Source organism: Dendrobates tinctorius, unplaced genomic scaffold (assembly GCF_039654945.1).
Source record: "Dendrobates tinctorius isolate UK_male_01 unplaced genomic scaffold, ASM3965494v1 ptg000107l, whole genome shotgun sequence".
Classification (NCBI taxonomy): domain Eukaryota; kingdom Metazoa; phylum Chordata; class Amphibia; order Anura; family Dendrobatidae; genus Dendrobates; species Dendrobates tinctorius.
The window spans coordinates 1,514,912-1,542,249 of NW_027361775.1; the positions used below are offsets into that span (position 1 = coordinate 1,514,912).

Below are 27,338 nucleotides of genomic sequence, written 5' to 3' on the forward strand. Positions count from 1 at the left end.
GATATGGCAAGCACCTGTCAATGCAACATCATCCGCGACTTGAAACACTGATTTTAAAATGAGCGGTGCCAGAAACTCTTACATAAATACTGGGCAAGGATTATATATATCTAATACAGCGCAAACCCATTTTATTAAAAAAAGTATTATGCTAGGGAGTTACATCTATGTCCATGTAATTTTACTGGACTCCATCATAGCCATTGGGGTCAGTCAGGTGCCCGTGGTGTCAGTTATGGGAAGGATCCTGTATATCCATCATTTCCATTATTCTGTTCCTATGCCCCAGGTGTGAACAGAGCCCTAATCTACATTCTTGCAATGAACATTTGAAGCTTTTTTGATGCTGCAGATTTCCTGCACTAATTAGCTAACAAAGGCTACTTACATTTATTTCTTTATTTTTTTAACATTGTTTTTTTTATTGTGCTTTTCAGCTGTTTTTTTTCTTTTCTTTTTTTGGTATGTCATGCTTTAAATAAATCAGCCTTGTGCTGGAAACCTCCTGGTACTGAGCACTGATAAAACTTTACTGATACAGCCATGTTCACATTACATGCCTTTTCACTGTGCTTCCACTGCGAACATGCATTAAAATGGCATATGCGGTTTTTAGCTGCAAATTTGATTCAAGTAGTAAGAAAAATCTGGAAATAAAGTTCATATTTATTGCAAGAGAAATTGACATATTGCAAATTCACAAAAGTGTTAAATAAGCACATTGTGCTAGGGTTTTATGTACCGTATGTAAGCCCCATACACTTTTACTGGAACTATAAGGCAATAGATTTTTTTTTTTTAGCAGCAGAACAGCAGCAACAAATACTCATCATATGAACTTGGTCTTAGGCCCCCTTTTCACATCTGTATAATACGGGTGCCGGAAAAAAACGGTACCTGTGTCATCAGTGGTTTGGATCCGTGTGTCAGTGGTTTGGATCCGTGTGTCATCAGGGGTTTGGATCTGTGTGTCATCAGGGATTTGGATCTGTGTGTCCTTAGTGGTTAGAATCCTTGTGTCATCAGGGGTTGGGATCCTTGTGTCATCAGGGGTTTGGGTCTATGTCATCAGTGGTTTGGATCCGTGTGTCATCAGGGGTTTGGATCTGTGTGTCATCGGGTTGGATCTGTGTGTCATCAGGGGTTTGGATCTGTGTGTCATCAGGGGTTTGGATCGGTGTGTCCTTAGGGGTTAGGATCATTGTGTCATCAGGGGTTGGGATCCTTGTGTCATCAGGGGTTTGGATCTATGTCATCAGTGGTTTGGATCCGTGTGTCATCAGGGGTTTGGATCCGTGTGTCATCAGGGGTTTGGATCCGTGTGTCATCGGGTTGGATATGTGTGTCATCAGGGGTTTGGATATGTGTGTCATCAGGGGTTTGGATCTGTGTGTCCTTAGGGGTTAGGATCCTTGTGTCATCAGGGGTTGGGATCCTTGTGTCATCAGGGGTTTGGATCTGTGTCATCAGTGGTTTGGATCCGTGTGTCATCAGGGGTTGGGAGCCTTGTGTCATCAGGGGTTGGGATCCGTGTGTCATCAGGGGTTTGGATCCGTGTGCCATCAGGGGTTTGGATCTGTGTGCCATCAGGGGTTTGGATCTGTGTCATCAGTGGTTTGGATCCGTGTGTCATCAGGGGTTTGGATCCGTGTGTCATCAGGGGTTGGGATCCTTGTGTCATCAGGGGTTTGGATCTATGTCATCAGTGGTTTGGATCCGTGTGTCATCAGGGGTTTGGATCTGTGTGTCATCAGGGGTTTGGATCCGTGTGTTGTTAGGGGTTGGGATCCTTGTGTCACCAGGCGTTTGGATCTGTGTGTCTTCAGGGGTTTGGATCTGTGTGTCATCAGAGGTTTGGATCCGTGTGATCAGAGGTTTGGATCCATGTGTCATCAGAGGTTTGGATCCGTGTGTCATCAGAGGTTTGGATCCATGTGTCATCAGAGGTTTGGATCTGTGTGTCATCTGTTTTTTTTCTGGTATAGCTTAAGAAAAATCAATTCCAAATCTTCTTCTATACTTTGCAATGCTAAACATGTGCCGCCATTGACAGCACACTGACTATACAATGGTGCCATCCGTGTGCTGTACATGTTTTTCTCTGACCCATAGACTTGTTTTGGCTCTTGTCATCCGTACCGCATATGATTTACACGGACACACGGTCCATGTAAAAACACGGATATATGCATAGCACCATAGGTTATGATGGGTACGTGTGGGAAATGTGAAAAAAACTGATACAACATGTACTGGAAGCACGGAGATGTGTACATGTGTGCAGCCCCACAGGTTAAGGGTGCGTGAAAAAAACAGATGTCAGACGTACCTGAAACGCGGACATGTGCATGGGACGTAAGTGGGAGTGAGACTGCAATATGTGAAAACCATTGTGCAATGCTTAGGATCTTGAAGAGTTTGATATAAGGTTATTAAGTACATAACATAAGTACATAAGAGTGTCTACCTCTTTCCTCATAGACTGTAAGCTTGCGAGCAGGGCCCTCATTCCTCTTGGTATTTGTTATAATCTACTGTATGTGATTATTGCTATGCTGTAATGTCTATTGTCTGTACAAATCCCCTCTGAAATGTAAAGTGCTGCGGAATATGTCGGCGCTATAAAAATAAAATTTATTATTATTATTGTTATTACATTTTGTTTCTGCTCCAGAGTTACTGAACCAGTATTATCTGCTCATTTCATTAAATGTTAAATCATATCACTTTTTATTTTCAGATGAAAGAGACAAAGTTCAAAAGAAGACATTTACCAAATGGATAAACCAGCACCTCATGAAGGTGAGACTTTTTCCCCTATATATTGGCTATTACTGAATCGTGTTGTCCATGAGTCAAAAAGGGCAAAATATTGTATACTTTCTTGTAAGGGTGTGTGCACACTGCGGATTCTGCTGTGGATCCGCAGCAGAATTAGCCGCGGAGTACAGTACCATTATTCCCTATGGGAATTCAATACCACTGTGCAGACGCTGTGGAATTTTCCTTGCGAATTTTGCTGCGGTTTCAAATCCGCAGAAAGAATTGCATGTCAATTCTTTCTGCGGATTCCACAGCGGTTTACCATCTCCTCCATTGTGGAGATGATAAACCGCAGGGCAATACCGCAGGCTAATCCGCAGATAAACCGCAGGTCTTTTGACCTGTGGATTTATCTGCGGATTTTGCAAAATCCACGCGGATGAATCCGCAGCAGATTCCGCAGCGTGTGCACACACCCTTAAGCTAAGTCCCCTCCAGTGGTCCCTATGATCTTTGTAAGCTGTCCTGCAGTGATGACTTTCCAGTTACCTGCAGCTGTTATAGTAGCGCAGTGAATGTCTGCAGCAGTTATGGTAGTGCAGTGATTGTCTGCAGCAGCTATGGCAGCCCAGTGATTGGCTGCAGAGATCATAGTAACATAGTAACATAGTTAGTAAGGCCGAAAAAAGACATTAGTCCATCCAGTTCAGCCTATAAAATTCTGTCAGAATAAATCCCCAGATCTACGTCCTTCTAAAGAACCTAACAATAACTGTAAGATACAATATTGTTACGCTCCAGGAAGACATCCAGGCCTCTCTTGAACCTTTCGACTGAGTTCGCCATCACCACCTCCTCAGGCAGGGAATTCCAGATTCTCACTGCCCTAACTGTAAAGAATCCTCTCCTATGTTGGTGGAAACAACCTTTTCTCCTCCAGACGCAGAGAATGCCCCCTTGTGACCGTCACTTTCATTGGTATAAACAGATCCTCGGAGAGATATTTGTATTGTCCCCTTATATACTTATACATGGTTATTAGATCGCCCCTCAGTCGTCTTTTTTCTAGACTAAATAATCCTAATTTTGCTAATCTCTCTGGGTATTGTAGTTCCCCCATCCCCTTTATTAATTTTGTTGCCCTCCTTTGTACCTGCTCTAGTTCCATTATATCCTTCCTGAGCACCGGTGCCCAAAACTGTACACAGTACTCCATGTGCGGTCTAACCAGAGATTTGTACAGGGGCAGTATAATGCTCTCATCATGTGTATCTAGACCTCTTTTAATGCACCCCATGATCCTGTTTGCCTTGGCAGCCGCTGCCTGGCACTGGCTGCTCCAGGTAAGTTTATCATTAACTAGGATCCCCAAGTCCTTCTCCATGTCAGATCGTGTAGATGAATCTATTATCTCACCGATAAGGACTATCCTGGACTGAAGGAAACATCTATAGCAATCTGGAAACTCTGAATAAGCAGACTAAAGACCCCCATAACCATTAAAGGGGTTTTCCGCTCTCAGAAGAGTCTGCAGCCAATCTATGTGACTGCAGAATCATGACAGTGCACGGGCACAAGGTCACATGACCACTTATATGTGATTTTCTTACTTGTGGTCATGTGCTGACTAGACTCCTGGGCTTTTGTCAATTCTCTTCAAAACGCATACAAGCAGTCACATGAATGCCCACCCAATGGGGAATACCGGAGACCTGTGGTAGTGAGTGCATCACGCACTGTCAGGATTCAGAAGTCTGTAGTCGCATAGAGTGACCGCAGACATCTTTTCTGAGACCAGACAAGCCTCCTAAACTAAAGTCAGATGAACCTGCAGATATCGGCAGGATCAGTCAATAGTCTAATGTGTATGGCGGCCTCTCAACGATCCCCTACTTATGTCAGGAGAGAAGGATCCGGCCTGTTGGGGTCTAGCAGTGGTTCTTCTCATAGAGCACACAGGAGCGCTCCTGTATATTGGGGTACTCGGGAGAGATAGCTAACGGTCCATCAATCTTTCATTCAGCTCTCTTATATGTATGGGGGTGTCCTACATCACACATTGAAGCCAATTTTAAAAACGACTGTGTGCGATGGTCCTATGTATAGGGAAGTGCAGTACGTTGTGCTTGATTATACAGAAATAGGATGTATCCTAATAAATCTGGACAATCTTGGGTCGGATTGGACAACAGTAGTCACATATGTAACAAGTGTAGCATGTGTTGTCGTGTTATGGGCTTGCAGTAGGAACAACCTTATTCAGATGAATTGATGTGATTTTCTTCCTCGTTCTAAAATGTCTGCACCAAATCTGCCTTGTGTGAATATATCCTTATTGTGCTGGCTAGGTCATGCTGACATCAATCCATTAAGACTGTATACATTGCCAAGCAGGCGCTTTGTAAATACGGTATATGTTTTATATCAGATAAAATCCAGCAGAGACTCGTCAAGGACTGGAAAAAAGCTCTTACTATATAATAGCGTGTTAGCAGCAGCGCCATTTCCACTGCTGAGATGTGAGCACATGAGCTTTTCTAACCTGTTCCGTGGGCAGCATTTCCCTGTGGCGGGGGGGTAATGTATGTGAATAGAAGTAGTGGGTGTCTCTTACTGTATATTCATCTGGGCAGAGCTTTGTGCCTTAACATTTAATCAATCATTAAAAAAGAACCCTGACTTTGTCAAAGCTAAAAATCACATTCTAGTTGGTCTCTGGTAATGTTTGTTAGGCCATCCCTGCATGTGTTGCGGCTGTCTAACTTCCGCAGGGACTCGAGAATATTTTTTGAACATTCGTTAGGACCCCCGGTTAGCACCCGAGCATGCACAGATAACACCTTATCCGAGTTCACTGGCATAACTGGAGCATGACTCCTCTGTAATGCGAGATATTTAGCATATATCTGACATATTTCCTAGGGAATAAAAAAGTGGGTCATGGAGATAACAGCTCTCTGATGCTGCAGCGTAGAAGTCTCAACTCGTGCATGAAGTACAGCTAGAGAACACGGACAGAACAACATTATGCCCTCGATCAGGAATAGAAGCGTTTTGGGCGCAGCTCGCCTGTGCTGTGTACAAAATACTGTGCGCTAATAGAAGCACGGTGGATGGGATTTATGGAAATCCCATGGCCACTGTGCTTCCATTTACCGCTGCGTAAACTCACCTGTGCTGCGGGATTACGAGCTGCAGCATGTTATTTATCTGCAGCGGAGACGCTAGTCTGCGCTGTGTAGTCTCACCCATGGCCATTCACTAGATGCGGTAAATCCGAAAGGTTCACTGAACGCAGCGAAAATACTCTGCGTCCAAATCACTGCTATGTCCTGATCATGGGGACATAGCCCAAGTCACCAGAGTTTTTAAGGATTTATTAGAAACCATTTTAAAACTGGTTCAGCAAAGGTGTCACACTCCTAAGTCAAGATGCTAATGTTACAAGAACCCCGACACATCAGTTGTGTCACTCCAGCTCTATTCCCTGCCCAGCACCTCCTCTTACTGCTTGAAAGCCATCAGTCAAGCAGGGGGAGGCGGCGCTGGCCAGGGAATAGAGCTGGAGTGACAGATGATTCAGATCTACAGCCTCATTTGAAGGAATCGACTGGTCGGCCAAAGGTGTTTCTGGACTTATATTTGAACGAAATGCATAGATAGTTTTGGGGTGAAATCCTGCTGATAAATATCCTTTAATACTGCATCTCTGTTTTTTTTTTAATCAAAAATCAATAAAGCCATGTTATGCCAATATAGGAATTAAAAGGGCTTTCTGATCCCAAAATCACCTGCACAGAGGTAAAAGTAACGAAGAGATGCATACGTGTTGTATCCCTCCCACTTCTGTGCAGAGGGTTCCATGTTTCCCAAATCGTTTGTTTTTTGGTATCTAATGTTACTTGGATGAGCACCATTGATGCCTCCAGTGATTGGCTAACAGTCACTTGCCGATCACTTCTCATCACAGCAATGATTAGCGTGTAACCATGAAACCCACTGAGCTGGATACTTCAGAGATGAGATTGTGCCTGTTTGATTTTCTTTCCATATACAGCTATCACTGGGGCTTTCTGCCCCCCCCCCCCATAGAAACCCCTTTTATTAGCCATAAATACATTTATACTACAGTCATTAATATATATTAAACAGTGCTCTAGCATTCCATATATATATATAGATCAACTGTAAACATTTGTACAAATGACTCCAGAGGTGTGCTTGTATTTTTAAAGGGAATAATTTACCAGGTTTTTACTACCCATTCTTAGAGCAGCAAGATGTTGGGGGCAGAAACCCTGATTCCAGCAATGTATTACTTATTGAGCAGCTTACTGCAGTTTTGATATAATCCCTGTTTTATCTGCTGCAGAGCTATCAGTTCTTTGAATGCTGTGCTCTTTATAACCCCGCCCACATTACTGATTGGCAGCTTTCTGTGTACAACTGTGCATAGGCAGAAAGCTGCCAATCAGTGGTGGGGGTGGGGTTATACAGAGATCTTGAGTATGGGGGACTACATGCCAGTAGGATATAATCTCTTGCTGATAAAACAGTGATTTTATTAAAACTACACAAATCAGCCCAGGAAGTGACACTTTGCTGGAATCAGGGTCTCTGCCTCTACATTGTGTTGCGCTCAGATTAGGTGACAAAAACCTGGTGACAGTTTCTCTTTAAGGAATTAGTAGTTGCTAATTCTATATTGTATGTATATGTAATAGTTAGGTTCAGAAGTTCAGAGACTGACAGCTAATTGTTACATAGAGGTTGCAAATAAAATTGTTTTTGTGTTTATGTTACCATAGGAACGTCCATATCCTTGACATCATTAAATGTGAATCATGCTAGGAAAGTTGAATTCAAGTATTTCCACATTAGCTAGCTGTCTGCCTGCGGCTCCAGGCAATTTCAGCATCCTTTTTATAGTACAAGACACGTTTGCTTGTCAAGTTCTGACTACCATTATTTTTGATGATTGTTGCCCAAACAGGTTTCTCTGTGGCTTTAGTTTCCCTGCATTTACATTGCGGCAGAAAGTCCAACAAATAGTGATAGCATGCAAAAATGTCCTCTCTAAGACTCAGCTGGGTTTTAAGGTTTATACACTTTACACATTGCCTTTTCCATAGAGCAGTAAGCATAGCTCCTTCTATAGGCAGATCTCGCCCTGTGCGGGCACTGAGAATATCTGCTCGGCTCTATATAACCGTCTGATGGCCTTGGAAGGCCCAGTAGATATCTGGGAATGTCTGCTCGGCCCTATATAACCATCTGATGGCCTTGGAAAGCCCAATAGATATCTGGGAATGTCTGCTTGACCCTATATAATCATGTCTGATGGCCTTGGAAGGCCAAGTAGATATCTGGGAATGTCTGCTCGGCCCTATATAACCATCTGATGGCCTCGGAAAGCCCAGTAGATATCTGGGAATGCCTGCTCGACCCTATATAACCGTCTAATGGCCTCGGAAGGCCCAGTAGATATCTGGGAATGCCTGCTCGGCCCTATATAACCGTCTGATGGCCTTGGAAGGCCCAGTAGATATCTGGGAATGTCTGCTCGGCCCTATATAACCATCTGATGGCTTTGGAAAGCCCAATAGATATCTGGGAATGTCTGATTGACCCTATATAATCATGTCTGATGGCCTTGGAAGGCCAAGTAGATATCTGGGAATGTCTGCTCGGCCCTATATAACCATCTGATGGCCTCGGAAAGCCCAGTAGATACCTGGGAATGCCTGCTCGACCCTATATAACCGTCTAATGGCCTCGGAAGGCCCAGTAGATATCTGGGAATGCCTGCTCGGCCCTATATAACTGTCTGATGGCCTCGGAAGGCCCAGTAGATATCTGGGAATGCCTGCTCGGCCCTATATAACTGTCTAATGGCCCCGGAAGGCCCAGTAGATATCTGGGAATGTCTGCTCGGCCCTATATAAGGTCCTGGGGTTAGTAATCTATCAGAGGTGGCTATCTATTTAAATCATTTTGGACCTTGGAGTGCTGCCTTTATCTTTTGTGGACATACTTTGAGGATTGTACTGCGCCTAATTTTGTTATTTATCTATCTATTATGATGGCTCTGGCTGTGAATGTACTGTTGGTTGATGAAATTTTGTAGTTTATTTGAGATGTGTGCATAAAAATCGGATGACATACGCATGGCCCGTGTGCCATCTGATTTTGTTCTCACACCCATGGACTTACATTGACTTGTCTCGTTTGGAATATGCTTGCAGTCACAGCATGCTGTGATTTTTTTCTTCCGTCCGACCAGAGGAAGGAATAGTGACAACTGCCTCATTGGCTAACATTGGTCAGTGTGTTATGCAATGTTTCCTCGCATTGCACTCCTCCGTATTATACGCCAGTGTGAGCGAGCTCTTAGACTGAAGGTTTAATCACCAGGTGATAATCTTTGCTGAGACTATCTGGATTCCAAGTCCAACTCCGCCCCTTCTGTGATAAGCACCTCACTGTCTATAGACTATGTACCCAGATAGCCTGGTGTGGGCGGGGCTAGCTTTCTCAGCTCTGCTGCATTGTTAAATCTAAAAACTCTGATTGTGTCAGAACAGCTGCACACAGTAAACTAAGTGATACATTGTTGGATTCAGCTTCTCTTTGCCTATATTATGCTGCTCTCAGATGAGTTATTAACCCAAAAGGAGGCCTATTAAAGAAAGGGGGGCTCGTCCATAGGTATTCAAATAGATAACCGAAAAAGAATGGACACCAGAACAGTACTTAAAATATATGTATAACTTTATTACAAATTTTAATGATAAGAATATAGTAGAAATGTAAACAATTATAAAATACAGAGGGTAGCGACACCTTAGTGCTACGTCAGAGCAAGTTGGTGAGATATAGGATTCTATATATATACCTAATGAGAGTAAAAAAAGATACAAAGGCATTGGCTCTATATGTATATAGTCTAATAGTTAAACAATGACTATAGGGAAATAGTTTTAAATAGTGCTGCATAAAGTGCATAGTGCTGAAATAATACAGTGGTCCAAACAGACTTGCTAAAAATAAAAATGGAGAATCCTGTAACACATTAATAAGGGATAGCATCCAATAATATGAGGTAGTAATATATATATACAGGAAAAATTCATACGCAACTCGGGCTGAGTATACACACTAACCTAGGTATGTCAAAAGACTCATAGTGCTAAAATCCCTGAAGAAGCACATTACGAAACACGCATTGAGGGGCTGCCTCTCTCACGTCTGCTGCAGGTTCGTCCCCTCTGTCTTCCTGTGCCTTAGCCCCGTTGGGCTCCGTCATGATGGAGTCTGCACCCCCATGCACATTACTTCTAAGGACAAAGTTCAACAACTCCCACCCACTGTCCTTCCAACAACCCTTCTACATAGACTGAGGCATCAGTCCACTACCCAGCAACACCCTGTAAAAGGCCTTTCTTGACCAGGTGGTGTATTTCCTATGCACCAAACACAGTCATGGTCAAAAGTGTCGGCACCCTTGACATTGTTCCAGAAAATGAAGTACCGTGTATACTCGAGTATAAGCCGAGATTTTCAGCCCATTTTTTTAGGCTGAAAGTGCCCCTCTCGGCTTATACTCGAGTCAATGTCTCAGGGGGTTGGCGGGGGAGGGAGAGCAGCAGGAGCCGGCGGCTGTCACATCATACTCACCCCGTCCTGGCGCGGTCTCTGCCCTTCCCTGCTTCTCCGATGGTCTCTGGCACCAGCAGCTTCTTCCTGTGCTGAGCGGTCACATGGTACCGCTCATTAAAGTAATGAATATGCACGCGACTCCACTCCCATAGGCGTGGAGCGCATATTCATTACTTTAATGAGCGATACCACGTGACCGCTGAACACAGGAAGAAGCTGCTGGTGCCGGAGACCATCAGAGAATCAGGGAAGTGCAGAGACTGCGCCAGAAGGGGGTGACTATGACGGGGAGGACGGCGGAGCCATGCATACAGCAGGGGGAGGACGGAGGAGCCATGCATACAGCAGGGGGAGGACGGAGGAGCCATGCATACAGCAGGGGGAGGACGGGGGAGCCATGCATACAGCAGGGGGGAGGACGGAGGAGCCATACATACAGCAGGGGGGAGGATGGAGGAGCCATGCATTCAGCAGGGGGGAGGACGGAGGAGCCATGCATACAGCAGGGGGGAGGACGGAGGAGCCATGCATACAGCAGGGGGAGGACGGAGGAGCCATGCATACAGCAGGGGGGAGGATGGAGGAGCCATGCATACAGGAGGGGGAGGACGGGGGAGCCATGCATACAGTAGGGGGAGGACGGAGGAGCCATGCATACAGCAGGGGGAGGACGGAGGAGCCATGCATACAGCAGGGGGAGGACGGAGGAGCCATGCATACAGCAGGGGGAGGACGGAGGAGCCATGCATACAGCAGGGGGAGGACGGGGGAGCCATGCATACAGCAGGGGGAGGACGGGGGAGCCATGCATACAGCAGGGAGAGGACGGGGGAGCCATGCATAGAGCAGGGGGAGGACGGATGAGCCATGCATACAGCAGGGGGAGCCATGCATACCAGGACAGGGATGAGGGGACAATGCATACCCGGCTTATACTCGAGTCAATAAACTTACACAGTTTTCTGTGGCAAAATTAGGTGCCTCAGCTTATAGTCGGGTGGCTTATAGTCGAGTATATACGGTATTTTTTAGTAGATAATTATTGCAGTTACACATGTTTATTTCTTTTGTGTGTATTGGAACAACACAAAACAGAGAACAAATAGCAAATTGGACATCAGTTCACACAAAACCCCAAAAAGGGCCAGACAAAGTGGTTGGCACTTAATATTTGGTTGCACAACCTCTGGAATAAATATCTGCAATCAGTCGCTTCCTATAACCATCAATAACCTTCTTGCACCTCTCAACTGGAATTTTGGACCACTCTTCATTAGCAAACTGCTCCAGGTCTCTGATATTTGTATATGAACAATCAAGCTTATACATGTTCAAGTTCCTGGGTGGTATTAAAATGGAAGCAAAAAGTGAAATAAAATGTTAAAAAAGGAAAAAAAATACTCTTTTCTGTAAAAAAATAAAAATAAAAAAGATAAAGAAAACAGTAAGCATAATTGCTGTCGCCACATTCGCATTGATTCCTTATTTGACACATGGAGAATAAGGCCACGTTCACACGCTGCGGATTCCGCTGTGGATTAATCCGCACGGATTTTGCAAAAACCGCAGATAATCCGCAGGTCCAAAGACCTGCGGATTATCTGCGGTTTTGCCTGCGGTTTGGTCCTGCGGATTCACTATCTCCACAATGGTGGAAATCCGCGCGGTTTTTTCCGCAGCGTCGGCACAGCGTTTTTTGTTTTCCCATTCAAATGAATGGTACTGTACACCGCAGCTAAAACTGCTGCGTGTCCACAGCGGCCAAAACCGCTGCGGAAACGCAGCGGAATCCGCAGCGTGTGCACACAGCCTAACATTACACAGAAACAATTGATTGTAAAAGATGTTTCTAAATACTGTATGTACACACAACATCTTTTTCAGGCGAGTTCTGCAGAGACGCTGCAAGAAATGAACATAGCGCAAAATAATGTAAAAGGACATTAGTGCACATGTTCTGTCTTCTGTCCTATAGTTTTTACTCCAAAAACTACTTTAAAAACCCAGTGCGCACATAGCCTAAGGCTATGTGACCATGTTAGCGTTTTAAAACTGATATAAAACCGGACTTCCCAGAAAATGCACTTTTTTTTCCACGCGTTTTTGCACAAAAATCACGCGTTTTTGATGCGTTTTATTCTGCGCGTCTTCTGGACTAATAGGAAACAGCTAAAAACGCGGACTAAAGCGGAAAATAATGAGCATGCTGCGTTTTTAGCTGCTAAGCGTTTCCCATGCGGGAAAAAACGCATCAATTGGCACAAAAAGGCCAAAATGCATTAAAATTAATGGGATGCTTGTTTGAGGCTATGTGCACACGCTGCGGTTTTTGCTGCGTTTCCGCTGTTCCGCAGACATGGTACAGTACCATGTAACCCTATGGGTTTTCAAAACTGCTGTGCTCACGCTGCGTTTTTTTCTGTGCGGTTTTGCTGCGGTTTATAAACCGCAGCATGTCAATTGTTTCTGCGGATTCCGCTGCGGTTTCACAGGGTAGTAGAGGTGTAAAACCGCACGCCAAACTTCAGGAAAACCGCAGGTCACTTTACCTGCGGTTTTACCTGCGGTTCCGCGGGGAAAAACCTGCAGGTGATTCCGCAGTGTGTGCACATAGCCTTAAGCGTTTCTGAAGCGTCTGATCCGGCACAAACGCTTCAAAAACGCTTAAAAAAGCGCAGTGTGGGCACACAGCCTTAAGTAGTTTCTGCACCTGTTTTTTTCTGGCAGCGAAGAATTCTGTGGGAACATACCCTAAGGCCACATGCACACATTCAGTATTTGGTGAGTTTTTTTACCCCAGTATTTATAAGCCAAAACCAGGAGTAGGTGATAAATGCAGAAGTGGTGACGTGTTTCTATAATGGGATACCCCATTAGCGCTAGCAGCGGGTGGACATGGGGGCACAGGTCCTTCCTTCACTCATTTAATTTGTCGTTCTTGTAATAAATTTGGTTAAACGTATATATCTAATTAGGGGATTTTGGGGTATGTTAACATAAAGATGGTGTTATTATAATTTTGAGGACTGTTATTAACTTCTTCATATTTGTGTTTGTCCGAGTAATGTATTTCAGGAACAAGGATAATGATTGTGAATGGTTTCTTTCACCCTGTGCGACCATTGGTGATTGGTCAGTTGAAAAAGGGCGGGAAAGTGATCTATATAAACAGCTGCTTCAGTCAGCTGCCTCATTCCAGGTGTGGAGAAACTGACAGCCGCCCTCCCTCCCTGTTGATGTCATTAATCTTCATGGATTCGTCGTGGTGCAATATTAGTGATTATAGTCGCCTGATGGTTTCAGGTGGATTGTTCGTGTTGGATTAAAGTCTCCTTGGGTAAAATCGCCCCTTTAGGTTGGGTTGTTTCTTGAAGTTAAGAAAATATTAACTTATTCTTATTATTTTAATCTATTTATGGTTTATTATTTTGTTTACATTTATTGCTTATGTAATCTCATAATAAAGCACCTCAGCCATTGTTTTTACCATTAAGAATTGTCCTGTGTCGTTTATTTATATATACCATGATGTTCTTTTTTGGGGATAGCTAATGGGCCTTGTGCCCCCATGCTTTTCCTCTGACCGTTCCACTCCTGGTTTTGACTTACAAATACTGAGGTAAAAAAGTCACCAAATACTCAATGTGTGCACATGGCTTTAGACTACATTCCCTCTGAGTTTCTTTACGCTGCGTATTTTCGAAACAATACAAGTAACCTATTTTACTTAAAGGGAATCTGTCACCCTTTTTTTTGGCCTTGCAGCTACCAGCATAGACATCGGGGGCTTATCTACAGCATTCTGTAATGCTGTAGATAAGCCCCTGACGTAACCTGAAAGATAAGAAAAACGAGTTATATTATACTCACCGAGGTGGGCGGTCCGGTCCGATGGGTGTCGCCGTCCTGTCCGGAGCCTCCCTTTATGCGATGACGTCCTCTTCTCCTGTCCTGAAATGGCTCCGGCGCAGGCGCATTGCTCTGCCCTGTTGAGGGCAGAGCAGAATTCTGCAGTGCGCAGGCGCCAGACCTCTCCCGACGCCTGCGCACTGCCTATGCCGGCAGCTGCAAGGCCAAAAAAAGGGTGACAGATTCCCTTTAATTGTCGCAACATCAAAAACTCACTGTGAAAACGCAGCCTTAAGGGAAATAAATATGTTTTCTTTTAAGTATTGGAAATAAGGAGATAAATGCGGCTGACTTTTATTGTCTGGCAATTTATTTTAATGGAGTCTCGACAGGCCAGTGTGTAAGTGATGGCTTACTGCCTAATTCTTCCCACTGTAATGTAGATAGATGTTTTTTATTGTTACTGATGCAGAAATCACAGCCCCTTATTTGTCGAACTAAAAAAAAAGCACAATAATGAAAAACCATCCATTGACATATTTCTATACTTGTTCTATCCGGTTGCAGGTACGGAAGCATGTAGGAGATCTATATGAGGATCTGAGAGATGGACATAACCTGATCTCCCTGTTAGAGGTGCTCTCCGGAGATACCCTGGTAAGTCTTTTATTAAAGTATAGCGCTTTCTATTGTAGCTTTATTTGGAGCTGTAAAGTACCGCAGCCCGGCTAGGCTGCATATTACACTTCTCTTTTGTAATACTTGCTATATTTGATTGTACATTTCACACGCTGCTCCCAAGTGAGCATTTTCCAGTTTTTATTCCATATATATTTAGATAGACAAGCCTGGGTGAGATAAATACCCAGCAGTGCTCTGTGGCATACATCTGATGGAAGCTCAGTAATGCGGACCTGATTAATACTGCGTTTTTATGTAGCAGAGGGGCCTCTTCAAGCACTGGGATGGGTGTTACTACCACCCTGCACCCTCTATATTTTGTCCCCTGACAGGGATGTTTGAAAGTGACCAGCCCATTATACACCTCTGGCAAAAATTAAGAGACCACTTTCAAATGTTCAGTTTGTCTGATTTTTCTCTTTATAGATATATATTTTTGAGTAAAATGTAAATTGCTCTTTTAGTCTATAAACTTCTGATAACATGTCTCCGAATTTCCAAGCAATACATTTTTTTATATTTTTCTGACAGAGAAAAATGGTAAGAATTAAAAACAAACAAACTGTGCTTTCAGACCTCAAATAATGCAAACAAAACAAGTTCGTAATAATTTAGAAACAACAATACTAATGTTTTAACTCAGGAAGAGTTCAGAAATCAATATTTTGTGGAATAACCATGATTTTTAAAAACCGCTTTCATGCGTCTTGGCATGCTTTCCACCAGTATTTCACACTGCTTCTGGCGCAAAAATTTAAGCAGTTCTTCTTTGTTTGATGGCTTGTGACAATCCATCTTCCTCTTGATTACATTCCAGAGGTTCTCAATGGGGTTCAGGTCTGGAGATTGGGCTGCCCATGACAGGGTTTTGATGTGCTGGTGTCTTAATTTTTGCCAGAGCTGTAGATACCTTTAGATGTGCAAAAATCTGTTATTGACTGCCATTAAAATTAAAAAAAAAGTTGGGACTGCAGCATAACCTGGTCAAACTTATGCTGTAACACAGGGTTCCACAACTCCGGTCCTCAAGGCCCACCAACAGGTCAGGTTTTCAGGATTTCCTTAGTATTGCCCAGGTGATAATTGCATCACCTGTACAATACAAAGGAACTCCTGAAAACATGACCTGTTGGTGGGCCTTGAGGACCGAAGTTGGGGAACCCTGCTGTAACACACTTCCGGCATATATTGTACACAACAGGACATTTTCTCACTGAGAAAACCAACATTGCACATTAGACATGATATGAATTGAGCCTTAAAGGGAATCTGTCACTAGATTTTTCCCACCTAACAGGATAATGTAGAGACAGAGACCCTGATTCCAGCTATGTGTCACCTACTGGGATGCTTAATGTAGTTTTGATAAAATCACTGTTTTATCAGCAGGAGATCATTAGAGGACTAGGAAACCTGTTGCCAGGTAGTCAAGGATATTCATGAGCTCTGTATGACCTCCCCACTGTTTGGCAGCTTTCTGTGTACACTGTACATGGGCAGAGAACTGCCAATCAGTGGTGTGGGCGGGGTTATACATAGCTGAGTTTTCAGAGAAGTGCTAGACCTGCAGCAGATTGTATCAAAATGACATCCAGCAGCTCAGTAAATGACACATCACTGGAATCAGGGTCCAGCCCTTGTATTATGCTGCTCTCAGATGGGGAAGCAAAAACCTGCTGACACATTCCCTTAAAAGAAGACCTGTCATCAGGTGAATAGTGGCCATTTTTTGCTCTTATTTTATTTCCACTGTCATATAGTATAGATTTAGATGTGGTGCAAATATCACAATACCTTTTTTTCCCCCATTACATGTATCATAATAAGCATTTGGTGGTAGCTCGAATTGCTTTGAACCCTTCTACGGTCCTCCCAGTTTCAGTGATTGTGCCCATGACTTCCTTTGCCTTGTATGCCTCCTCTTCATTATGTTCTTTTCATACTCTCCTTTTCATTTGTGGTCTGTCTTGTGTCTTTGCTGTGCCTTCTTTTTCTGTCTGTTGTATTTATTAGCCGAGGGAACGAGATTTTTTGAAGACCTTACGGTTGGTGAGTTCCTCAGAAGCATGCGAGTTTGATCAGCATGAGGAGGTGGATGATGAGGATAAGGGGGTAGGTGTAATCCCCCATAACAATACTAATTCCTGTTTAGTTTTGCAGTGGTTTACATATGCGTTGCACTCAAGTCCACGCATTACTGAAAAATGCTAGCGCTAACCAAGCCTAGTGACTTCTGTTCTTTAAAGAGCACCTGTCAGCTTTCCTGACATGTTGCCTATGAGGAATATCAAATAGCAATGCTGGAGCCGACGTCTGCAATATGCCATTCCTCTGTCATTCCTCTGGGAAATGCATGAATCAATTGACCACTTGGTAATGCCACTCTCCTTCTCAATAAGATGTAAGTCTAAGTGGTCTGATGATGTGGATCCATTACTGACAATACCAGGCTATGTAGCGAAACCCAGGAGACACGGGGAATGCAATTTATACATTTCCACAAAGGAATGCCTCAAAGTAGATTCCTAAGAAAAGGTGCTCCATCATTAAATTTAAAGGTGTTTTCTGTGACTTTTGTAGTTTTTTCTTATAAAGCTAAGAACTTATAAGCAGGATTAGTTGCTAACTTCCTACGTGGCGCCGATCTCTGCCTGCTCAGAGTAGTCATGGACCACTCTTGCCAATGATTCTGTGCTTCATTTGAGCTCACTTCAACAGATCAGCCCTTCCTCTTCCAGTTAGCTCTGTCAGTGCAGCGTCACTGCCGACGTGACATCCAGCTCTCCATAGTTAGGCAGTGGGGAGTCGGACGTCAATCAGCATGACATCGCCAGTGACATCCCGTCAACAGAGTGGAAGAGAAGAAGCTTCTGTCGATGTGATCTCAACGGAAGCCGCACAGTCGCCGTCAGGAGTGGTCTGCGACAGCTCTGAGCCAGTAGAGATTAATCTGGGGTGAACAGGCAGGTTGTTAGCAACTACCTGCCTGTACGTTCTTAGCCCCATAAAAATAAAATACAGAAGTACCAGATAACCCCTTTAAAAAGTGAAAAATCTGATTTGGGTATGGTTGTTAAAAATATTTTTTCTACTATTAACCTACAAGCAAAACGATTTATCCGGATCATTACAGTCTATTCTTCCTTTGATAGCTCTTTCTGGTAGCCATATAAGACTACTTTAAGAAAATTTGGGGGGATTTATGGACATGGATTTATCATGTGCAGTTAATGGCAGGGTACAGTTCAAAAGCAGACTAAGGTATTTTCTTGACACATTAAGTTGTGTAATGTGAGCCCCTGAGGGAGACTTTGGAGAGTGAAATCACCTGCCGCCAGGTTAGACTCTGGATGGGCAGTATATTTCCTTAGTGGTTCCACGTTTTAGATCTAGACATGCTCAAGTAGAATCTTTTGGCTCGTTTGTTTGACCTTTCTTCAACATAAACATGTATGCTCAGCTCAGCCATGTTTATTTGAATAGATAGGGGAAGTCAGACCTGCCATACTTAATACATATGTCAAATAGAGGCAAAAGATCAGGCATATTAGAATCCAGCATGCCTGATCATTATAGCAGTTGTTTTTATATCATGTTTAACCAGCTTAGAGCTGTTTTCCATTAGAAGACATTTACCCGCAGGAGCTAATAACACAATATATGTTAATTGCTTTGATAATTTAAATGTAGTCTGTTAATGTGTTTTAAGGGGTTGTCAGAAATTTTAAGAATATGCTCAAGAGCAGGAAATGTAAAAAATGTAAATAAAAATAGCTATTACCCTTCAGTTAAGTTGCCACCTGCTCCATCATTGCCACTCCAGTGGTTCCTGCCAGTCCTGCTGCAGTGACTCTGTATACATCAGTCAATAAACCACTGTCAGGTTGCATGACTTCAGAGGCCAGTGATTGGCAGCAGGGGTATCTACACAAAGTTGCGGATTACATTTTGGGCGAAATGGCCAAAATAATGGTTACGGTCAAATTTACTACTTCACATAGAACTTCTCATCTTCCCTCCCACCATGCAAGGCTCTCTTGGCTCCACCGTCTTTAATGTCGCAATGCATGATATAGGAACACATGGTAAGTAGAGCTCTCTTCTCTATACTTGCAGCACATCGATTTCATAGTGCACAGCTCTTAAGTGCTGTTGCTATAGAAACTAGGGCTCCCCTTAAATATATGATTTTCCATCTCCCTTTGCCAGTCCCTCTTACCTCCCTGCGGCCTGTAGAGGTACTCTGGAATACTGTTGAGCAAAGAATTTAGTAAGTCGGTGACACAAGCAAGAATACTGCATATATGCAATAGATCACCTCTGGATCGCAGTCGGGACACTACCGTGTTTGTCCACGTCGCTGTCTCTGGCCTATGTTAGCTTCTCACAGTGAAGCGTACAACCACAGCACCCACAGCTCTGCTGCTTTTAAAACCAAGACGAAAACTGACAAACTTTAATATTTACTGCAGGTTTAAATGAAAACTGTGGCCATGGGCCACTTGTAAGACCTGTACTGGAGAGATAGGTCCATCCCACTACCATACTACAGATCTCTCGATAAAAGTACAAGACAGGTTTGCCTATGTGTCACAAAGATTGCTTTCTACCATGATCTAGAAACCCATAAGTTTCTCTCCTGCATGCTATGTGCTGGAGGGGTTAATCAGCCATGAAAGGGACAGTTTTTTTTTAGGTGAGAAGGGCGGGACGCCTACTCACTAGATCTCCACCTCAAGGCAGTGGCTTGGGAGTTAAATATTGAGCCACTGTTTTTTTTTGGTCTGTTGTGTGTTTGGAGAGGAAAGAATCCAGACATGGCTCCAGGAGGAGCTGAGGACTTTGTGTGTTACCTGAGGGAGAATCCTGCAGGAAAAAGGACTCTATTGGACTTTATCTTTGTTTTGTTTTGCCATTAGGCCAGAAAGACCACATTTACTTTATTACTTTATTCAACCCTGCTACAGGTTATGCTGTGCTCTAATAAACCAGCAGGTGTTCTACCACAAGAGGCATTCCTGTGTTTACCTCTGCAAGCAGCCAAGTGAGTCAACCCGTCACTATATATATATATATATATATATATATATATATATATATATACATATACAGACCAAAAGTTTGGACACACCTCATTCAAAGAGTTTTCTTTATTTTCATGACTATGAAAATTGTAGATTCACTCTGAAGGAATCACAACTATGAATTAACACATGTGGAATTATATAATTAACAAAAAAGTGTGAAACAACTGAAAATATGTCTTATATTCTAGGTTCTTCAAAGTAGTCACCTTTTGCTTTGATTTCTGCTTTGCACACTCTTGGCATTCTCTTGATGAGCTTCAAGAGGTAGTCACCGGAAATGGTTTTCACTTCACAGGTGTGCCATGTCAGGTTTAATAAGTGGGATTTTTCATCTTATAAATGGGGTTGGGTCCATCAGTTGTGTTGTGCAGAAGTCTGGTGGATACACAGCTGATAGTCCTACTGATTAGACTGTTAGAATTTGTATTATGGCAAGAAAAAAGCAGCTAAGTAAAGAAAAATGAGTGACCATCATTACTTTGAGGCTGAGTTCACACGTGGCATTTTTTTCGCGTTTCCGCGGCGGTTTTAACCGCGAAAAATAAGCATCCCATGCATTCCTATGGGATTTCGCAATGCTGTGCTAATGCTGCGGTTTTTACCGCGGTGGAATCGCTTCGCGGCAAAAAACACAGCATGCTCATTAATTTCGCGGAATCGCAGCGATCCCGCACCCATAGGAATGCATTGTTCTGCTTACTTTCCGCATGTGGCTGTGCACACCATGCGAAAAGTAAGCAGAACATTTGCGGATGGTACCCACGGTCCGGAGGAGAGGAGACTGTCCTCCGGGCTTTGGGTACCATATCCCTGTAAAAAATAGAATTTAAAATAAAAAATATTGTTATTCTCACCTTCCGACGTCCCGCGCAGCCTTCCCGCCTCTCTCCACGCTCCCGGTCCCAGTAAGCCTTTGCAAGCGATGACGTCCGTTCTCGGGGGATCGCGAAGTCTTGCGGTCATTTGCGCGACGTCATCGCGAATGACCGTGAAACTTCGCGATCCCGCGAGAACAAACGTCATCGCGGTAATTCGCGCAAAGGATTACTGGGACCGGGAGCGTGGAGAGAGGCGGGAAGGCTGCACGGGACGTCGGAAGGTGAGAATAACAATTTTTTTTTTATTATTATTTTTTACATGCTGTCTTTTACTATTGAGGCCGCATAGGCGGCCTCAATAGTAAAAAGTTGGTCACACTCGTCAAACACTGTTTGACGAGTGTGACCAACCTGTCAATCAGTTCTCCAAGCGATGCTCCAGATCGCTTGGAAAACGCTAGCAATTCTGCCAGCTAATTACACTTGCAAAATGCTAGTTTTTCCGCTGGAAAATCGCGGGAATTTAAAATGCCATTTTCCCGCAGAATGGAATTCCGGAATTCTCACAGTAATTTCCGCAAGAGTTCCGGTACGTGTGAACCCAGCCTAAGAATTGAAGGTCAGTCAGTCCGAAAAATTGGGAAAACTTTGAAAGTGTCCCCAAGTGCAGTGGCAAAAACCATCAAGCGCTACAAAGAAACTGGCTCACATGAGGACCGCCCCAGGAAAGGAAGACCAAGAGTCACCTCTGCTGCGGAGGATAAGTTCATCCGAGTCACCAGCCTTTGAAATCGCAGGTTAACAGCAGCTCAGATTAGAGACCAGGTCAATGCCACACAGAGTTCTAGCAGCAGACACATCTCTACAACAACTGTTAAGAGGAGACTTTGTGCAGCAGGTCTTCATGGTAAAATAGCTGCTAGGAAACCACTGCTAACGACAGGCAACACGCAGAAGAGACTTGTTTGGGCTACAGAACACAAGGAATGGACATTAGACCAGTGGAAATCTGTGCTTTGGTCTGATGAGTCCAAATTGAGATCTTTGATTCCAACCACCGTGTCTTTGTGCGACGCAGAAAAGGTGAACGGATGGACTTTACATGCCTGGTTACCACCGTGATGCATGGAGGAGGTGTGATGGTGTTGGGGTGCTTTGCTGGTGACATTGTTGGGGATTTATTCAAAATTGAAGGCATACTGAACCAGCATGGCTACCACAGCATTTTGCAGCGGCATGCTATTCCATCCAGTTTGCATTTAGTTGGACCATCATTTATTTTTCAACAGGACAATGACCCCAAACACACCTACAGGCTGTGTAAGGGCTATTTGACCATGAAAGAGAGTGATGGGGTGCTATGCCAGATGACCTGGCCTCCACAGTCACCAGACCTGAACCCAATCGAGATGGTTTGGGGTGAGCTGGACCGCAGAGTGAAGGCAAAAGGGCCAACAAGTGCTAAGCATCTCTGGGAACTCCTTCAAGACTGTTGGAAGACCATTTCCGGTGACTACCTCTTGAAGCTCATCAAGAGAATGCCAAGAGTGTGGAAAGCAGTAATCAAAGCAAAAGGTGGCTACTTTGAAGAACCTAGAATATAAGACATATTTTAGTTGTTTCACACTTTTTTGTTAATTATATAATTCCACATGTGTTAATTCATAGTTTTGATGCCTTCAGAGTGAATCTACAATTTTCATAGTCACGAAAATAAAGAAAACTCTTTGAATGAGAAGGTGTGTCCAAACTATTGGTCTGTACTGTGTGTGTGTATATGTATGTGTGTGTATATATATATATATATATATATATATATATATATATATATATATATATATATATATATATATATATATATATATATATATACACACAATTACTCATTATATTTACCCTCCTGACTCGCTGGTTCAGGAATTGCTGCTGTGGGTTCTGATGCCTTCCACTTCCAGGACCCAGTGCCTAGTGTGCCGCCAGGGACTGTGGTTATAAATGTTAGGTTCTTTGTACATTTTGAACAAGTTATATGACCCCATATGCTCATAGAAGTCAAAGTCCTCTGATCACACAATAACAAACTTATCTCTCCTGGGCTGAGGCCTACAAAATAATAAGGCAGGTAGGATCCAGCTCTGCTCCAGCTAAAAACAGCTATAGATGCTGTGGAGTGAGGGCAATTCATGACTTGGTATAAAGCTCTGCCATTGTGAGAAGTTGTCATAGCTGTGTGGCTAAGATGGAGAATAAAAGGAAAGGGAGCATGTACAACTAGAAGATGACACCTTTAATTTACTGGATTTACATAAGAGCTGTCACCTCTCCTAACATGTCTGCTCCAGTAAATATGTAGGGTATATCCCACAGAGATTATCTGGATATTTCAGGCCCGATTGAAAATTTGGTATTACCATTACCAATTTCTGTAAGATTTGTTTGTACACAGTCTGGTAATGTTATCGATGATTGTACACGTTTAGTACATAGGAACACTGCCATCAGGTAAGTGATTTACTCACAGGCTGGGCAATGGTGTGGAAGTGAGGGGCCAATGTAGGGAACAGCCTGGGGCCTATCTCCAACTTAATCCAAAAAAGTGTGTGTGGCATCACGACTGCAGGGCCGATGGGAACCACCTGAGTGGCGGTGCTGGAATGGCAAAGAATTTAACAGGTGATTCATTGTTTATTTTTTTTACTTTATATTCTTAAAATCCCGAACAACCCCTTTAAAGCCTGTACTTATGTAGTGTTGTGTTGATACAGAAGGCATATGTTTCCTGAGCAGATCTGTGGTAGTGATCCTTGTGCATTTTCAAACCATGGCTGTGAGATAATCTGCGTAAGGCCACGTTCACACGTTCAGTATTTTACATCAGTATCTGTAAGCCAAAAACCAGGAGAGGAACAGTCAGAGGAAAAGTAGAATAGAAACACGTCGCCACTGCTGGATTTATCACCCTCTCCTGGTTTTGGCTTACACATACTGAGGTAAAATACTGATAGTGTGCACGTGGTCTAATGGAAGCTGTGTTTGCTATGTTCTCGTCTTTGGACAGTATATCACTGCCAGTCAGATTATTCACAGTCAGAACGCTTGTCCTCCACTGCATCCCGCTCCCCAGTTCTCTGTCTTATATTTGCAGTTTGCTTTCCCTGACCTTTTCTCTGTCCCTCTTTCTCTGGCTGTGTGAATTTCTGTTGGCATAAATATAGCTTTTATTAGCAATTGGCATGTTCATTTTGTGTTGCTTTGGCAAATCATTTGGAAGGTGTGTGGAGAAATTAGACACTTTCTGATTTTACTCCGTTTTATTGGAACTTGGAGAGGATGAGATGCGTGGTTGTATTACACTTGTTATGTGCTGGGTGTGAATAAAACGTCACTTCCATAGATTGCACAAGTGGAATTCATTGAATATTTGGCCTTCACTTTCATGGATCGCACAAGTGGGGAATTGATCACAACAATGGCATCCATAGGCTAGCAAGGGTGTGTGCTTTAGTGTAACGCTGCCATCTTGTGGTACAAGCGGTGTACTAAAGTGTAACCATTGCTATGAAAGATATTTCCATTAGTTCTAGGCCTCAACCAGAACTTTGTGATCTTTGTAGTAAACATAGACCGTTGTTCATCAGTGTTATGGATCCAAGTTTCGTCAGTATGTGGTCCGTGTATCAGTTTTTACCATCAGTAATTCGTCACTGCAAAGCTTCTTCTCCTATGTATTACATTGTTAATCATGGACAGCACACGAACTGCACACTAATAATGTCTGTATGACGTCTGTTTTTTATATGTACCCATAGATTTGTATGAGCAACTCTAATTCGTGACTCAGATCAAAAAAGATGTCCGTGACTTTTTTTCTGATCATTCAGTCCGCCAAAAAAACAAAGATGTGTACTGGTCCATGGCCAATAGTGGGTACCTGATATATGCATGGAACACATATGTGACTCACGGACGACTGAATGAGGCATTAAAGCAGATGTGTCCCCAGATCTCACAATGGTTTTCCAGATTCTCATGTGTGATAGCTCCAAAGACTTGTTCTGGTTGAGTAAATGTAGTGCAGTCACACTAATAGGTGATAATGCTAATTATGAGCTGAACATTAAAGATTGCTATCAAACATGTTCATCTGTACCTTCCTTATTATGTGATAGTATATCTCAGTCCTCATCCCATAATGTTCCCATACCGGTATCACCGTACTGACTCTTAACTTACCGATATCTCTCATAAACATCACAATGGGACCCTCCAGTGTAGGCATCATCTTCCGGTATAGATATCTCACGCTGACTCTTAGCCTACAGGCATCCAGCTTGGACGTCACACTCCAACCCTCATCATAAAGTGTACAAGTATAGACATCATGCTCTATTTATTCTGCAATCTCCCATTATAGACATCCCTCTCCAGCCCTCAGCCTACAGTGTTCCAGTAGAAGCTTCTCGCTCTGACCTCATCCTACAATCGTCCTGTATCCCGATTGGTGGGAGACATGCATGACCCCATTAACTTAACATGAAGGAAAACCAGTGGACTTTTTATGTAGTGTAGTTAGCCTGTGGACTCTCCAGAGCCATCAGTTACCAGTTCTTACTGGTTTACCTTCATGTTAATAGATACACATATGATACATGTGCTTTGGCTTTTTTTTCTTCGTTCTAGTTAATGGCTGCAATGTATTATATTCACAGATCTAAATATAATGTTACTGAAAATGCAGGTGCCTTGCGTACATCACGTTAACACCACTAGCAACGTGTCTTCAAAAAGCAGAATTTATCCAGAGGGGTCTGAAAGTTGAGATATTGTTGGTTTATAAAGTTCTCACCAGGAAAGCTGGTGGTCACTGATCATGTTCTTTTCCTGATAAAATATCTAATGACTTATCGTGGAAAAAATGTCTTGTTTTTTTTCTTTTTTCATTTCTGTCCTAAAGAGTTTTCAGACCCCTTAGAATTGGTTCCTATAGAATCGCAATATTAAGTAAACTGTATAATGAACTTGTAATGCATTCAAAGAGAACCTGATAATCCTGATCCACATGGTCGAATTGTTTTAGGTAAAGTTTAGTATATACGGTAGTTTATCTTTATTTAATATTGTGACTTGTAGGAACTTATTCATATCAGTTTGAAAACAAACAAGCAAAAAATACAAGGCTGGTTGTAGGATGTAGCTACAATCTTTGTTACAATCTTCTTTTCTGTTTTCTATTTTCAGCCCCGAGAAAAAGGCCGAATGCGCTTTCACAGACTACAGAATGTACAAATTGCACTTGATTATTTGAAAAAGCGACAGGTAATGCATTTCATTCTTTGCTATATATATATACACACACACACATATGCTAGCTGAAGAGCCCGGCGCTGCCCGGGCATAGTAACTAACTGTGGTTAGTTATAGCAAATTGTAATTATCCTCCATCCCATAGTCCCATGCCCATATACCCATCATACATTTCCACGATGCCATAGGCCCGTGCCCATGTACCCATCATACATATCCTCCATCCCATAGTAGAGTGCCCATTTACCCATCACACATCCTCCATCCCATAGTCCCATGCCCATATACCCATTACACATCCTCCATCCCATAGTCCCTTGCCCATATACCTATCATACATATTCGCCATCCCATAGTCGAGTGCCCATATACCCATCACACATCCTTCATCTCATAGTCCCATGCCCATATACCCATCATACATATCCTCCATCCCATAGTCCCGTGCCCATATACCCATCATACATATCCTCCATCCCATAGTCCAGTGCCCGATATACCCATCACACATCCTCCATCCCATAGTCCCGTGCCCATATACCCATCATACATATCCTCCATCCCATAGTCCAGTGCCCATATACCCATCACACATCCTCCATCCCATGGTCAACCATTATGACATCATAATGAGCGGCGGGGCTTGCAACCTATGATGACATCAGCGTCGCTATGGCAACCATTAAGACATCATAATGAGGGGCGGGGCTTGATACACACTTTTTCCCCATTATGTAGATAGGGACAAAATTGTTTGGTGAATTGGAACGTGTGGGGTTAAAATTTCGCCTCACAACATAGCCTAGGACACTCTCGGGGTCCAGACGTGTGACTGTGCCAAATTTTGTGGCTGTAACTGCGACGGTGCGGATGCCAATCCCGGACATACACACACACACACACACACCCACCCACATTGAGCATTATATATATATATATATATATATATATATATATATATATATATATATACATACACTTTACACAGGCAAACAAATCAAACCATAAATCCGTCCTGTGTTGCTGTTTAATCTTTATTTGTAGTTTTCAGTTGATGAGATTCTTGTGTAAATTCTTGTATTCATACTGATGGCTTATGACAGGTCACCGTCACCTATTTTACATACTGAATATAATATGTATTGAAAAAAAAAATCACATTCAGCAGGCAGGCGTC

General features: G+C 43.1%; 1 protein-coding gene across 7 annotated transcripts in view; it reads left to right on the forward strand.

The window, feature by feature from the left end:
* Window positions 1-27,338, forward strand: part of DST (dystonin) — a 732,471-nt gene that overhangs the window by 162,116 nt on the left and 543,017 nt on the right. For all 7 annotated transcript variants that reach the window (XM_073589123.1, XM_073589125.1, XM_073589124.1 and 4 more), the window contains 3 exons: window positions 2,741-2,802; window positions 14,839-14,928; window positions 26,096-26,173. In XM_073589123.1, coding sequence (XP_073445224.1) covers window positions 2,741-2,802; window positions 14,839-14,928; window positions 26,096-26,173 — 230 coding nt within the window. The remainder of the gene's footprint in view (window positions 1-2,740; window positions 2,803-14,838; window positions 14,929-26,095; window positions 26,174-27,338) is intronic.